The sequence below is a fragment of the Canis lupus genome, chromosome 5, assembly GCF_011100685.1.
Source record: "Canis lupus familiaris isolate Mischka breed German Shepherd chromosome 5, alternate assembly UU_Cfam_GSD_1.0, whole genome shotgun sequence".
NCBI classification, from domain to species: Eukaryota; Metazoa; Chordata; class Mammalia; order Carnivora; family Canidae; genus Canis; species Canis lupus.
The window spans coordinates 82673630-82689203 of record NC_049226.1 but is presented as its reverse complement, the minus strand read 5'-3'; the positions used below and the strand labels follow the sequence as shown (position 1 = coordinate 82689203).

The 15574-nt window shown below is 55.4% G+C and overlaps 2 protein-coding genes across 19 annotated transcripts in view; one reads left to right on the top strand and one right to left on the bottom strand.

Annotated features, from left to right (window-relative positions):
* The first annotated feature begins 199 nt into the window (after positions 1-199).
* Positions 200-9846, top strand: PLEKHG4 (pleckstrin homology and RhoGEF domain containing G4). 4 transcript variants are annotated; one of them, XM_038538617.1, is made up of 22 exons: positions 200-348; positions 874-1570; positions 1723-1818; positions 1901-2024; positions 2117-2210; positions 2297-2371; positions 2451-2567; positions 2729-2827; positions 2919-3067; positions 3226-3364; positions 3460-3576; positions 4952-5134; positions 5403-5917; positions 5993-6239; positions 6908-6997; positions 7081-7302; positions 7389-7559; positions 7642-7819; positions 8225-8341; positions 8535-8771; positions 8861-8976; positions 9146-9846. In XM_038538617.1, the coding sequence occupies exons 2-22, from the start codon at positions 1075-1077 to the stop codon at positions 9149-9151; spliced, it is 3588 nt and encodes a 1195-aa protein (XP_038394545.1). In that variant the 5' UTR covers positions 200-348; positions 874-1074; the 3' UTR covers positions 9152-9846. The 4 variants fall into 4 exon arrangements, with proteins under 4 accessions (XP_038394545.1, XP_038394544.1, XP_038394547.1 ...); XM_038538616.1 differs by lacking the exon at positions 200-348 and adding an exon at positions 532-598; XM_038538619.1 differs by lacking the exon at positions 200-348 and adding an exon at positions 675-778 and having other exon boundaries at positions 5993-6215.
* KCTD19 (potassium channel tetramerization domain containing 19) overlaps positions 9794-15574 on the bottom strand; it is a 32305-nt gene continuing 26524 nt past the window's right edge. For 9 of the 15 annotated variants that reach the window (XM_038538630.1, XM_038538625.1, XM_038538632.1 and 6 more), the window contains 9 exons: positions 15444-15547; positions 14845-14987; positions 14560-14643; positions 14180-14294; positions 13151-13778; positions 11690-11878; positions 11359-11513; positions 10933-11034; positions 9794-10030 (listed from right to left, as the gene is read on the bottom strand). In XM_038538630.1, the coding sequence (XP_038394558.1) occupies positions 9917-10030; positions 10933-11034; positions 11359-11513; positions 11690-11878; positions 13151-13778; positions 14180-14294; positions 14560-14643; positions 14845-14987; positions 15444-15547 (1634 nt within the window). In that variant the 3' untranslated portion in view covers positions 9794-9916. Of the gene's footprint in view, positions 10031-10932; positions 11035-11358; positions 11572-11689; positions 11879-13150; positions 13779-14179; positions 14295-14559; positions 14644-14844; positions 14988-15443; positions 15548-15574 lie in introns of those variants that run through there. The other 6 variants (XM_038538621.1, XM_038538622.1, XM_038538624.1 and 3 more) reach the window with 6 other exon arrangements.

The following is a 15574-nucleotide window of genomic DNA, read 5'->3' as shown; positions in this document are numbered from 1 at the left end:
TCGTGGTTCCTAGCAGCCCCAAGCAGCTGGTTTGGGCTTAGGGTTGCTCTTTCTCGGGGCCTCCTGGGCCCCTGCGGCCACACTTTTCTTCTTCAAGGAGTGCTGGCAGTGCAGCCCCCACCCCCATACTGCCTGCGTTCCGGAGCAGACGGCGCCCCCACGTGTCCCCCCACCCCCACCCCCACCCCGCCCCCAGGCCGACCCACCTGATCACTCACCCTCCCGCGCGTACACAGCCTTAGCCTGCCGTGGACGCTTCCACCGCTCTCAGGCAGGCGCGGGAAATGGGCACAGTGGAACCTCTGGTAGTCGCTGCCCCCTCCCCGCCGACAGAGAAGCCAAGTCAAAGTAAGGGGACCCGAGGGTGGGAGGGGGCGGCGGCGGGCAGGGGGCGCTGCGAGGGCTGGCTCCTGCGCGCTTTCCCCGGGGTCCCGGCGGCTGCCGTCGGGCCTGGGGGCGGGACGCAGCTCCGGCCTCCGGCCTCCAGGGGGCGGTGCGGCGCCGCGTCCTCCGCCTCCCTGCAGTCCCTCCCCCCGGCCAGGAGGCGGCGCCCGTGGACGCCGGGCGGCGCGCTGTACCCGCCGTCGACGGCTGTGCGGTAGGTTCGAGGCCTCGGCTTCGTGGCTCCGCGTCCCGGGGACACGAGTGGGGCTGGCGGGCGGGGTCTGGGGGCGCGAGTCTGGGGGCGAGACAGGGCCCGGTGGGCGGGTGTCAGCACTAGCCAGCGCCGCGTCCACGCCATTAGCGTCCCTTCCGCATAGGCCAGCAAAGCACGGCGGTGAGTGCGCGTGCAAGCGTGCAGCCCTCCTGGCTGAGGCCCACGTTAGTGCGGTGGGGCGGGGACCAACCTCTACTCTTTCCCGCTCTCTTCAGGTCTGAACTGCGGTAGCGTCTGTGCCCCCTCTGCCTGGGCACCAAGGCCGCCCCCTCCTAGGGCCTAGGGCCGCCTGGGTCACCCACCGAGCTGTACTCCGACTGTCATCAACCCATTTTCTGGATGAGCAGAAGCCACCCGCTGAGGGCCCAGCCTCTCTCCCCTTTGCCCTGAGCAGGCCCGCCCTTAAGGAGGGGGTGATGGAAGGGCCGCTGGAGGTTGGGGATGAGTCCCCAGACTCCCAGGGACACGCCACTGACTGGAGGTTTGCTGTGTGCAGCTTCAGGGATGCCTGGGATGAAGAGGAATCTGTTGCCCTCAAGCAGATTAAGGACTCCAATCCTCCGGGTCCACCAGCAGGGACAGCCCAGGGGAGCCCCCTGCCTGAGGAACTTCAGTCACCCCCAGGACAGTTGGCTGTAGACGAGTCGGGAGATGGCCAGGGTTGCACGTTAGAAGGTTCCTCACTCCGGTTAGATGAACCAATCCCCTCTGGAGTGGAGAGCCTCCTGTGCCCAATGTCCTCCTGCCTCAGTCTTGAGCAGGGTGAGAGTGATAGTCAAGGGGGAGGCTTGGCAGGGGACCAACTTTCAAGCAGATTAATGCCAGCCCACCTGGGTCCTGGGGGTTTGACCAGTGATCCGGTGGACCTTGGAGGCCCATCATCTGAGGTATCATCAGAGCTACTGGAGGCAGGTAAGGGAGGCTGGGCGTAGGAAGTCTTGGAAGGGAGTGGGAGTTCCTGAATGTGGGAAGCGCTCTGACCCTACTCCAGCTGGAGCCCAGGTCTGAGGAGGGGTCCCTGGGTGGGTGGCCCAATACAGACCCAAGCCATTTTCCTTCCAAAGACCACAGTGGCTCTAGCCTCCCTAAGCCTGCTGATTACCTCCGGGCCCAAGACCTTGCCTGGGATCTGCTGGCCAGTGGCATGGCTACCTTGCCAGGTAGCTGGGAAGAACTTGAGGCGGGAAGAACTTGAGGTGGGGTGACTCGGTTGGGTAGGTATTCACTGCCTTCTGTCCACAGGGACTCGCGATGTAGAAGGCCGGGCAGTGCTGCTTCTGTGTGCCCATAGCCCGGCCTGGCTTCACCTCAAGTGCACTAGCCATGAACTCCTCTGCCTCCTGCTCTACCTACGAGGCATCCCCAGGTTATGGGGAGGAAGTTGGGTGGGGGGTGAAACCTGAGCTAGGAGATGGCAAGATTGGGGAATTACATACTGAACTGAAGCCTGCCCTTTAGGCCTGAAGTACAGGCCCTGGGACTGACTGTTCTGGTGGATGCCCGACTTTGTTCCCCAAGCTCTTCCCTCCTCTGGGCGCTCAGCCAACTGCAAGTGAGTAAAGGAGTGGAGCATACCCTGCCTTCAGTCATTCCTTTTGTGTAAGGTTGGGGACATGATTGAACTCAAATTCCTTGCAGGAAGCAGCCCCAGGGTCAGTGTACCAGGTGCTGCTACTGGGAAAGATGCCGGAGGAAGTGCCTTCTGGGCTGCAGGTACTGAGCCATTTTGGCCAGGGGAGTGGAGGTGGGGTGCATCCCACTAGGCCTAGGTCACCACCTTCTTTTCTGGCAGCTGCAGCAGCTGCCTTCTCATCAGAGCCTGCTGAACCACGTCTCCACCTCCGGGTTGCCGGCTTCAATGGGAGGAGGCCTGCCTTATTCCCACCAGGCCTGGCTGGACTTCCGGATGGCAAGTACAGTGGGTGGGGCATAGGGAGGGTGGCAGGCAACCTGGCTGGCAGAGGAGCCTCTTCTGGGTTGGCTTGAGCAGTGCAAAGCCAAGGATCTGGGATCTGGGATGCCTGGGACCAGACTGTACTATACTCTGGTCATGCCTGCTCCTGTGTATAGCGTCTGGAAGCCCTACTGCAAAGCTGCCAGGTGGCTTGTGCCCTGCTCCAGGGGGCCATCGAGAGCATGAAGGCTGTGCCCCAGCCTGTAGAGTCTGGGGTGAGTGTTCCCTCAATACCTCTCCAAATGCTCCCCGTCTCTCCCCTTTTGACCCATGCTTATCTCCATTACCCGATGCCCTTAATCACAGGAAGTTGGTCGGCTGCTACAGCAGGCACGGGTCCTGATGGAGCACGTGCTAGACTCACCACGGCTAGCATGGCTACAATGCCAAGGGGGTTTGGAGCTGGCATGGCTGAAGCAGGAAGTCCCAGAGGTGACCCTGAGCCCAGACTACAGGTAGATGTGAACTCAGATCCCAGATCTTGCCCCAATCCATCATATCTTATCCCAAGGACTCAGCTGTCTGGCTCAGAACTAGCCAGGATTGTGGTCCCAGGGCAGGGTGGAGTGGAACGAGGCAGCTAAAAGCCCTAAGACCACGTACCCTGTACCAGGTCAGCAGTGGATGAGGTTGATGAACTCTATGGCCGTGTAGATGGACTGCTGCACCAGTTGACCCTCCAGAGTAACCGGCGAGTACGGGCACTAGAGTTGGTCCAGACTCTGGAGGCCCAGGAGGGTGGACTACACCAGGTGGGAGCTATCTGCCCAGGTGGGCCCTCCCTCGGATCTCAAGCATGACCTCCGCACCACAGCAGCATTCCTTTTCCCTGCTTGTGCCTCTCTAGATTGAAGTGTGGCTGCAGCAGGTGGGCTGGCCAGCCCTCGAGGAGCTAAAGGAGCCCTCACTGGACATGCTGCTCCAGGCGAAAGGCCCTTTTCAGGAGCTGGACCAGGTTGCCCAGGTGAGTTTGGTCACTTGTTTATTCTATTGGGCCACTTTGCTAGGGACTAGAGATGCAGGATGGGTGAAAGCAAATCGATCCTTTTCTCTCTTGGAATGTACAGTTCTCAGCAGAAAACATCAGTTGTAATCAAAGGTTCAAAGTCATGTATGTGTTTGCAAACTGAGGCAGAAGCTCTGGAGAAAAGTAACAGGTGGTTCTACCTGAGTTTATTAATAAAGACCTTACCCAGAGGGGGGTGTTGGGATAGCTTTCTTGAGATGGTGACTTTTGAGCTGAGAGCGGAAGAATAGGTCATCATTAACCAGGAGGAAGAGAGGTTGGGGTTAAGATACATTTCCGGGCTGAGGGAGCAAACAGCATGTGCAAAGGTTCTGTGGCAGGAGGGAACATGGGTTGCCTGAGGAACCATAAGCAAGACAGTGAGGTTGAAATGCAGTGCAGAAGAGGGAGGGAGAGTGGGGTGAGATGAGGTAAAATGAGGCTAGAAAAATAGTGGCCAAATTGCTGGGCTCTAGCAGTGTAAAATTTAAGTGGGAAGGTCACATTATCAGATCCACATTCTAAGAAGATTATCCTAGTTTCTGGGTAGACAGTGATTTGAAGGATGGGTGTGTAGAGTCCAGAGGCAGTTGCAGTGGCCCAATAGGAATGCTCTCTCTGGCCAGATGGTGGCAGAGGAGGTTGATTTTAGAAATTGCTGGGATTTGATGGTGGATACATAGGGTAAGAAGGAAAGGGAGGTTGCAGAGGTGAATGAGTACTGTTTCCTGAGAGAGGGGCTGGGAGACAAGGACCTTCTGGGGGACGGGGATTCCGCAATCCAGTAATGTGTGTGCTTTGGAGACGACCATGAGAGAATGGGAGCCATGTGGACTGGCCTGGAATTCAGAAGAGAGACCTGGGTGAGGATCCCTTGGTTGGGTGTTTGGATGACATTTGAAATTGGTCACACAAGTTTGCCTGGGAAGAGAGGGTATGGACTGTGTTCAGGAGCATCAGTGTTGAATGGCCCAGGTGAGGGCTGGAGAGCAGGAGGAGGAACCACCAGAGACGGAACAGGAGAATCAAGTGAGTGGAGAGGGGTTAGGGAGTTGGAAGAGAGAGGATTGGAGGCTGCTGAGCGATGGTCAGATGAGGCCTGAGAAGTGCCAGGGATGGAGCTGGCACTGAGGTTGCAGTAGGCTGATGATGTGAAGAAGCAGTGATAACAACTTCTTTAGGAAGCCTGGCCGTGGAGGAGGGGAGTTGGGGAGTGGGGGTAAGGTCTTCATTCACAGGAGAGACTTGACAATGACCTATAGATGTTTGTGGAAAAGAGCTCTGGGATTAGACCACCAGGCCCAAACCTGCTGAGCCCAGTCTCTATCTCCAGGAGCAGGTCAGGCGAGGGGAGAAGTTTCTACAGCCACTGGCTGGCTGGGAGGCTGCTGAACTGGGGCCCGCTGGGGCCCGCTTTCTGGCCCGGCAAGCCAAGCTGACTGACTTCTCCAGGGCTTTGACCCGGCGGCGGCAGCAGCTGGCAGATGCAGAGAGGCTATTCCATCTTTTCAAGCAGGTAGGTGGGGTGTCCTGTCCCCGGCCCCAGGTGGTTGGGGGGGATGAAAGGGTAGCTGCCTAGCCCTACCACAGCCTGAGCTGTCTCAGGACATTCTGCCTGTTTTCTCTTCTTGTCTTCAGGTTGACCCCAAAATCCAGCCGATGCGGGGTGGGGGGCGCGGTATGGCCTGAGCCATCATCCTGTGGGGATGGGGACTGGGTAGAAGAGAACGCTTGGTGGTCTGGCGGGCTCCACCTTCACTGCCTTTCTGGCTTTGGTGTTATAGGCCTCGACATGGGCTGAGGAGGGGCAGCGAGTGTTGGCAGAGCTGGAACAGGAGCACCCAGGGGTTGTGCTGCAACGGCTGCAGCTGCATTGGACCAAGCACCCTGATTTGCCTCCTGCCCACTTCCGAAAGATGTGGGCTCTGGCCACAGGGTTAGGTTCTGAGGGCATCCGCCAGGAGTGCCGCTGGGCCTGGGCACAATGCCAGGACACCTGGCTGGCACTGGACCAGAAGCTAGAGGCTGTACTGAAGCCACCACTGACGACGACCATGACAGTCAGCACGGCTAGCCTGTGTGTCAGCAGAGTCCCAGCTGCATCTGCCACCCCTCCCCTGAGGAAGGCATACAGCCTGGATCAGAATTTAGGGCAGAGTCTCAGACAGCCTGCCCACCACTGCCACCACGTGGCCACTGCGGCTGCCTGCCACGGACCGGAGGCTGGAGGTGGTGCCCAGCCAGGGTCATCCCCTACCATGCCTCTGCCAAGCACCTCCGACCCCAGGAGCCCCAGCAGGTACAGGCAGTGGGCAGAGCAGGGAGGGCAGTGGCAGGAGAGAAGTCCTTAATCCTGATTCCACCTATTTGGTAGGCTCCAGCTGGTGCTGGCGGAGATGGTGGCTACGGAGCAGGAGTATGTCCGTGCTCTTGACTACACCATAGAGAACTACTTCCCTGAGTTGGATCGTCCTGATGTGCCCCAGGGCCTCCGTGGGCAGCGTGCCCACCTCTTTGGCAACCTGGAGAAGCTGCGGGACTTCCACTGTCATTTCTTCCTGCGTGAACTGGAGGCCTGTACCCAGCATCCATCCCGGGTAGCCTATGCCTTCCTGCGCCATGTAAGCCCGTAGGCCACATGAGCCCTAGCTGATTCGGCCGCACTCAACAGAGTTAGCTCTTGGGTGCATGCTTGGTGCCAGCCTTCTGTGATAGGTACAGCTATGAGCAAGACCAGCAAGGTTCCTGCCCCTCTGGGTGCTCATAGAAGAAGAGACATAGAAATAAAAAAGGGCACTCTCGATTATAGCTGGGGCCAGGAAGAAAATAATCAAGATAGATAGATGATTGTGAATTAGTGGTGGTGCAGGAGTGGGGCAGTTAGAGGCCTCTTTAAGGAGTTGATGTTTAAGCTGGGGCCAGAGGGAGGGACTAGAGTCAGAGTGTTCCATCCAGAGGAAAGATCAGGTTGAAAGGAAGAGACAGGTCAAAGTGGCTTGGCTGAGTGTAGTGAGCAAGAGAAGGGGTAGTATGAGGTGAGGGATCCCAGAGTGGCGTTCCCAGAGCAATGGGAGGAGCAGAGGCCCTGTGGGCAAACCCCGTTCTGCACAGTGCCTATTCTTGCCAGGGTACCCTTCATTCAAAACCAGGCAGATTGGATCAGGGGAGGCTTCCCTGGGAGCTGTGTGTTGGCATTTTGGTCCTCTAAAGCTGAGTGCATCTGACCCATGAGGGTCAGACTTTGGAGGCTGGCCCCCTTGCACCTGGGCTGAGCTGTATGTCCTCACAGAGGGTGCAGTTTGGGATGTATGCACTCTACAGCAAGAATAAACCTCGCTCTGATGCCCTGATGACCAGCTTCGGTCATGCCTTCTTCAAGGTAGATGAGCCTAAGACTGGAGGGGTGGAGGGGATGGAGGAAGTGCCCTGAAGCCACCTGATGGTCTCCCACACACCTGGCAGGACAAGCAGCAAGCACTGGGGGACCACCTGGACTTGGCCTCCTATCTGCTGAAGCCCATCCAGCGCATGAGCAAGTATGCATTGCTGCTGCAGGAACTGGCACGGGCCTGTGGGGGTGCTGTGCAGGAGCTGAGTGCCCTGCGGGCTGCCCAGAGCCTTGTGCGCTTCCAGCTGCGACACGGCAATGACCTGCTAGCCATGGATGCCATTCAGGGCTGTGATGTGAGTCCTGCCAGGCCGTGGGGGACAGTGCATGTGAAGGGAGGGGGCAGCAGAGGCTGGACACTCACTGGGCCCCAACTTGGCAGGTTAACCTCAAGGAACAGGGGCAGCTGGTGCGACAGGATGAGTTCATGGTACGCACTGGGCGCCGTAAGTCTTTGCGCCGCGTTTTTCTTTTTGAGGAGCTGCTGCTCTTCAGCAAGCCCCGCCGAGGACCCACAGGCACCGACACATTTACCTATAAGCGTTCCTTCAAGGTAGGCCCACCTGACCCTTCCTGTGCTCCCAGCCCCCTTCCCCCACCCAGTGCCTCACCAAGCCCCTCTCCTGGCCACACAGATGGCAGACCTGGGCCTCACTGAGTGCTGTGGGGATAGCAACCTGCGGTTTGAGATCTGGTTCCGCCGTCGCAAGGCTAGGGACACCTTTGTGCTTCAGGCTGCCAGCTTGGCCACTAAGCAGGCTTGGACGGCTGACATTTCTCGTCTGCTCTGGAGGCAGGCCATCCACAACAAGGGTGTGTCCCTGTCCCCTGCTTCAATGGAAGATCCCCTCTCTGGAGAGCTTACAGTGTCCCACAGGGGCCTAGGCAGGGCCTAGGGACCAGGAAATGCTTGGGAGCATGGAGGTCCAGCAGCAGCAGCCAGTGTAGGAGAAAGAACTGCAAGGTCAGGCAGTCCTAGTATCGCTGTCCCTGACTGTGGGCACAGTATTAAACTCTCTGAGTAGCAGAGGCCTTATCTTTAAAAGGGCAATACCTGCCCCCAGGATTGTTGGGAGGAGAGCATGGCACCAGAAGGGCTCAATGCACAGGACGGGCGATCTGTTGGGTATGGATATTCAGGAAGGACTCACTCGAGGGGGTGGGTGGACAGAGCCCAAGGACAAGGCTGATGTGCACCTATGCCCACTCTCCACCCAGAGGTGCGCATGGCTGAGATGGTGTCCATGGGTGTGGGGAACAAGGCCTTCCGGGACCTCGCCCCCAGTGAGGAAGCTATCAACGACCGCACTGTCGACTATGTCCTGAAGTGCCGAGGTAGCAGGCAGGCTGCAGGGGGCGTGGGGGAGGAAGGCTGCGTGGGAGGCGAAGGAAGGCTGCGTGGGAGGCGAAGGAAGGCTGCGTGGGAGGCCACGTGAACTTCTGTCATCAGCCCTTGCATGTGCTCCCTGCAGGACCCTGTCCCAGGTGGGCTCTGGCCTGTCCAAACCTGACCCTCTCTCTTACACAGAAGTTCGCTCTCGGGCCTCTATTGCTGTGGCCCCATTTGACTGTGACAGCCGCTACCTGGGGGCCTGGAGTTCCCTTCCTGGAGACCCCGCCTCTTGCTCTGTACTGGGGTCCCTCAACCTGCACCTGTACAGAGACCCGGCTCTTCTGGGAGTCCGCTGGCCCCTGTATTCTACCAGCGTCCCAGAGGAAGCAGCGCTGGAGGCCGAGGTGGAGCTGGGCAGTCAGCTGTCTTTGAGTAGGTCTCAAAGATACCTGGCAGAGGCAGGCTGGTATCGCTTAAGGTCTGGCCATCCCTTGCTGACAGCTTACCTTCCTCCTCCCTAGCTCCTGAGGACTCAGAGGTCTCATCCCAGTGCCCATCAGTCAGTGGATCCAGTGGCTCTGACAGCAGCTGTGTGTCAGGGCAGGTCCTGGGCAGGGGACTTGAGGACTTGTCCTGTGTGAGTACCATTTTGTCCTGTATCTGCCAGCCCCAGCCCAGGCCGATGGCTGCCTTTCCTTTAGGTGGAAATGGGGGTGGATGGGCCAGGGCCAGGGCCATACCCTAGAGATCCCCCTTGGACCCTGAGTTGAGGAAACAAGCAGTCATGCCTAGCTTGTCAACCACAGGTCTGAGCCCGGGCTGGAAGGCAGACGGTGGATCCAGCAGCTTTTGCTCCAAGAAATGTCACCTCTCAGGATCTGCTGTGACCAGAGTGTGGCTGCCACCTGGGCCACCTCCAGCCCATGTGCACTATCCTATTGACTACTCTTTCTGATATCTGTGCCCAGTGGCAGACTGGCAGGGACTTCTCCTAAGGAGCCTGGCTGCAAAGCCTGAATGACTACCCTGATTCTTAGCTCCTGGCCCCATGTCCCCTTCTCTTCCCTCTCCAGTTCCCACCCCAGTTACGGGTTAGAATTAGACTAGAGCAGAGTGTGGGTGTTTCCATGCTCTTGGCTGGTGGTACCCTACCAGCCTTGTGGCTTTGGGCAGCAACTGGGCTGCCCCTACCCTCAGGAGGAACATAGGTGGGTTCCCAGCTGTTGTTTCCCAACCGCTGGTCTTAAGGCCAGCTTCTCAAATGTAGGGCAACCCCACCCCTATTGTACCCTTAACTGTTGACTGCCCTGGCTGCCCAAGCCCAGCTCTTCTTTTCCTGGGTTAGTTTGGTTATATTGACTCAACATCTTTTGAATAGCTTTCAGTTAGAGTTGTTAACTAAAATTATTTCAGTGGTTGTTAGGTCTTTGGTGTCTCAGAGAGAGTCCAGGCCCTTGACTCGTAAATTACTCTTTATTTATAATAAAAATAGACTGACACACCTTCAGATGGGCACACACATTCTTAAAATGAGCCTTGGCAGGTGGGGGGTATGTGAGGGCGCATTTCTGGTCACCCTAGCCCTCTTGTAAGTACTTGCCCAGGATAGAGTAAGAGATGGACCTTGACAGGCCCCTCTGGATGAGCAGGTCCATGCAGCAACCATATTTCCTGGCGAAAGGCAGTGTGAGCTAGAAGGAAAGGCCCGTCTTATCCCTGGCTGGTTGCCTACTCTAGCACTGTGTGGGCGGGGTCCTCCCATCTGGGGGCAGGGGCAGGGGTAGGGCAAGGTCTGTGGCCTCTGATGCTCTCAGGCTCAGTTTTGCCCAAACACTTCTCACAAGGCTGTGGCTAGGAGTGGCTACCAGAATGACCAGAGGGTCAAAAATGTATGTTTTGGGCCACTGGTTTTCCATTTTCTAGCTGGAGATGCTGACATTACCTTTCCAATCAATAGACCAACCAGAGGCCTAATAGTATAGGCAACTGGTGTGTTTAGGATAAAGTGTCATAATAAGGTACTTGATTACAGAAATACCAGATTAATGAGAAATTAGCTAAATCTTTTTCACCTACAATGTTAAAATAAAAACTTACAACTCTAAAATTATTTTAAGGAATCAAAAAACCAAAAGGGTCAATCCTTTGGTTTTACGGAACATTTTTTTTGGTAAAGAACGCTTTAAAGCAGCTCATACATGAAAGGAACGTACAAAAGTGGTGATACAGCTAAGTAGGTAAAGTCAGTATCACCCATTAATAAGGTCTGACTCCTAATAGTTTCTCTGATTTCAGCACCCCAAAAGCTTGGGCTCACATGATGTGCTTCCCGGCATGGTCAGGGGTGTTAGTGATGAAGGCAAAATTGGTACCATTGGAGGAAAATCACAAAACCAGTGGCCCTAATACTGCTTTTTGATCACTCTGGACTGGTTAATTTCAGCTCTTGTTTCTCCCTCCTTGGGACCAGGGACTGGAGGTCTAGCTGCCTGCCTTGCCTTTTGGGCAGTACTGGCCTGGCCTTCATGCAGCAGGACAGTATCCATTTGAGGTATAATGGGGTCAACATTCCCAGTGGGGTACTGGCCCTCACCTCCACCCAGCTGTACAGGCGTTCCTGGGTGTGCCGGTCATCCTTGAAGCCGGTGATGGCCAGCAAATCCACCACAAACTGCTTGGGGCTGATGTGCAGGGTCTGCCAGGAGAGCCCCTGGTCAGACAGGGCTGGAAGCAGCTGCCTGACACACATTTGCTCCCTGTCTTTCAGAGTGGGATGCAGAGCAGGGGCTTCCCTTGGTCTTCAGGAGTTACAGGAATCAGGGGCTGTCATTCCAAACTACCTCTTGGTCAAGGCTTGGTTCAGATGACACTGCCCTGTCTTCCTATCCGTGCTCTTCTTGCCACCCTTGTGCCCCTGACCTATTCCCCTTGACTTGCTTCCCCTTGCCTGGTACCACTTATTGTGGGGACAGGGGGACAGACAGGTAGAGAAACAAGGTCTGAGGCTTGTCAAACATACCCACAGCTGGTTGGTCAGGGAGACCACCTTGGCTGTCATGGCTTTGGGGTCCTTTTGCCTGATGGAATCCAGGATGATGTCAGTCAGGAAGCGGTGACATTTTTGTGCATAAAACATCTCTTCCCAGGATAGAGAGAAGCTCAGGAAAGTCACCTCTGTGGAGAAGAGAGTAGACTGGCCACAGCTGCCTGTGGCTAAGGCCTTAGAGCCAGCCTGGAATAAGGGGAGAAGTGTAGGGTAGCTGAGGGAGACTCTTCCTGAAGGACCCTGGGTAGGGGTTCAGGCATCTCCACAAGGAAGTACAGGGCCAGGTATGGCTTCAGAGTCTCACCTTTGGGCTGGGGGCTGGCTGTAGGTGGTGTATGCTTGAGGTTGTCGATCTGTGTGGTATAGATGATGCTGTCCTCAAAGAACATGCAGGAGCCATCGCTGCCCACTACAGGGGGATGGGTCACTTTGAGGATGACCCCTGCATTATTCACCTCAGCCTCAGGCAGAGGCTGCTCAGGGCCAGGGCTTTCTGTGAAAACAACATGGGGGGAGGGGTGGGGTCCTCCTTGAGCCACTTCAGAGCCCAAGCAGGGAAGGAGCCTCTGGTGACAGATCAGCACAGACAGTTACCCTAACCTTCCGCCTCCAGCTTCTCAGAAGTGGCACCCTCTGCTGATAGGGGCCTGTCCTGGCTCTCGTCTCTCCATTGTCTTTGAAGCATCACAAGCCCAATCCTACATTTCAGAACAACAAGGAACTCTCCAAATCCCTCTTGAACTAAGGCTGGTATTAACTAGAGCTGATAATACTCTAGGTGAGGGACTGGAAATCATTGGAAAACTGTAAAATGGGAGGACCTTTTTGGGTGAGCTTTCTGACATAGGTCTACTCTGAAGAGTACATTAGACTAACCAACTCAGGGTTCACAGGCAGGGCACAAGAAGGCCCCTCCAAGGAGGGCCTAAGGCTTTAAAAGGAAAAGCAAAAGAATACTGTAGAAAGATGAGGGAACAGAGGAAATAGCCCAACATGGCAATTCTCAGCATACTCCCCTGGGTCATCTCCACAGTGCCCCACCACACACAACACGCCTCTCTCTTCAGCTCTTTCTCCTGTCTGTCCCACCTCAGTAATCACCCACCCCCTGCAGTCACACAGGGCAGAAACCTGGCCCCTCTCTGTGTGGATCCTTTCCTACATCCTCCCCCCCCCCCCCCCCAACAGCCTAGCTTGTTTGACCTAGAATGACCTTCCGCTTCTAACACTTCTGCTTCTGTTGTTGCATTTCCTCTACTGCTGGAGCAAGCTCTCAATGCACACCTGACTGCTTGCTCCCTTGTTTAAAATTCTTCAGTGGCTGCCCATACCCTGTAGGATCAGAATAAAGTACCAGGTCCTGAACTTGGTCCACAAGACCTGTCCTGGTAAATTATGTCCTCAGCCCTATTTCCTATGACTTCCCTACGTGAAGCCTGGCCTCCAGAGCTAGACCAAAGACCTGTGTTTCCACAAGCAACCGAGACTTCTACTTCCTTCCCCTGCTTATTACTCCCTAACCTCCAGCTTCCTTTGTGCTCTTATTATTTCATAGACACCCTCTTCCCATATGCTTCGTGCAGACTCTTGGCCCCACAAGCCATGCCAGTGTGTTGGTCATCTCTGCCTGCTGCTTTGCAGATCTGATGTCAGCGAATAGAGAGTTCTAGTCCCCTTTTGTCACTAATTCACTCCATGGTCTTGGCCAGGGTTTGCCCTCTCTGTTGTTAAATGACACTGAGGTTAAGGATGGGGCAGGACTCACCTTTCTCCCTTGGCTTCTGCTTGCCCCAATCCTTCAGGGTAACAGCTCTTTTCACAGGGAAGTATGGCTTAAAGGTTGGCTCCAGCCCCTTGTCTTTGGCTCCAGCTCCAGCCCCTGCCTGTTGACCCAGGTCCTTCTCTGAGCCTGTGGAACGTCCTTTCCAGGAAGCTGAGGTGACAGGCTGGGAAGCAGCCTCACTCCCCGAAGGGGGCTGCAGGGTAGCTTCCTCCATGGAGCTGCTCTGGGGAACTGGCACTGGCTGGAATTCCCACTGTTTGCAATTGACCATGTCCCATTCCCTTACCAGGGAGATGAGTTTTTGCATAGGGGTGACAGGAGGGTCTTTGGTTTCAGGTTTCTGTGTGAGGTTGACTGTGGTGCATTTCTTCTTGGGAGGACTCTCAGGGTGGCCCCCCCAGTATGTGGGGTTGGCACATAGGCCAGGACAGTGGGAGTATGTACTGGGATTGCCCGCCCTCTTGGCACCTCGGCACAGGGACACCTGGATGGCCTGGGAGTACTGCTCAGCCTCCTCCATCTGACTGGATCTGGCCAGGGTTCCCTTGGCCTTGTTCCATGGAGTCCTGTCATTGCAGTCTTGGAAGTCCACAGGCATGCAGGCTGTGGTCTAGGGAAGGAGGACACAGCAGCTCTGGGAATTTTGTGTTTCCACATTGAAGCTTCACCTGAGACCTAACAATCTGGGCCTTCAAGACCTCACTTGCTCACCCAGATCAATCCCATCCTCCACAGAGGTCAGCCACTTGAGCTTTGCTCAGCTGAATGGGGGTGATGCCAGCCCAGGGGCCTCTCATACTCCAAAGGAACATACTATCAGCATTCTAGGCCACAAGTGGCCAACACCTCCCTGTACCTCCTTCAATTTTCAGACATAGTTACCACACTAGGAATCCATGTAGGCCCTGCTCTTTAATTCAGCTATGCCCCTCAGTAGCAGAGCCCACTGCTGAACCCTGTGGCAGCACTCTCACTCAGGACAACACCAAGCCAAAGAAGGCTGGGGCTTACTTCTTTGGTGTCTCTACTGAACTCCACCAGAGACCCTGGCCCTTCCGTCACCACATGCAGCCTCCTGATGGGAAAAGCTTCTTCATTTTCAGATTCTTTCTCCTGGGTCCATGACCTGCAGACTCCAAGAGGGAGTCAGTAAGCAGAGGCTTCTACTAGTCATCGACCAGTTGGTCAGGTCTGCCCTTTGGCTAGTTAACTTTAGACAGTGGAGGAGAAGGGCTCTTAAAAGGTTTCACTTAGGTCATTGGCCAATCTTGGGCCTGTTCCACCCCCTGAGCCCCAAGGAGAATGGAGAGGTGGGACTTAAGACAGGATTCTCAAGAGGACTATAAAGGTCCAAACTCCAGAATGTGGTGTCCAGAGCAAAGTTTCCTTACTTGTATGCCTGACATTGGGCAAGGGCCTCTGAGAGGGATGGGATGTGGTATTCCTCTACCTCCTGGCAGAACAGGGGCCATTCCCTGCAAATGACAAGATGTCATCAGGCTGGGCAGCTGGGGCGGGAGTGTGGGTGGAGGTACAGCCTTCAGAGCTGCTGCCTTGAACAGCAGTTGACATACTGGAAATAATAAAACCTCCTCCCTGAAGGCTACAAACTCAAGGTTTTTTTGTTGCAGAAGGAAGGGGTTTTATCCCATAATTTCTTTCCATTTGTCACTTACTTAAATTCAGATGGTAAAAACAGTTTTCCAAGTCTCAGGAAGTTGAGAATATGTCGGAACATTTGGCCATCCCCGTGGATCAGCAGGGTCTGCCCATAAGTGATCCAGTACACTCTTTGAGGGTTGGACAGAAGTTCTGGATACTGCAAGGGGTTGTACACCAGACTCTGTTAGTCTGTTAGTTAAAGGGCAGGTCAGTCTTCATTTTCTCATCCGTTCTAGAACAGGCTTTGGGACTTCCATCTCCTTGTCTTATTAGCCACAGGGAGCCATCATGGGGAGACAAGCATCCAGGGACAAGAACATCCCTGCTTCAAGTTTTGCTGGATTCCAGACCAGATAACCCTCTCAAAGCATTTGTAACCCTACTCTGCGTCTTGCTTGATCCAGACCCCTCAGATTGGTCTCCTCCCTACCCAAACTCTTGAGGACCTTCCTAGCATGCTGCTCATATACTAAGAGTATTTTCAGCCATGGAGCCCAAATGTCTTATTCTAAGCAAGCGCTAGGGGGCTCTGTGAGGCTCAGGTGACGAGATTCTAAACCGGCTCAGCCACAGAAGCCACAAAAGAAAGGAGGGTAGCCTGGGGCCAGCATACCTTCAGTAAGGTCTGCAGGGTGGTTGCATACCAGTGGCTTCCAACATAAACTTTGATGATCTGTTGCGGGGAATACACAGTGATTTCTGCCATCCATCTCTCATCTAAGGAAACCAGTGAGAAGGAACATA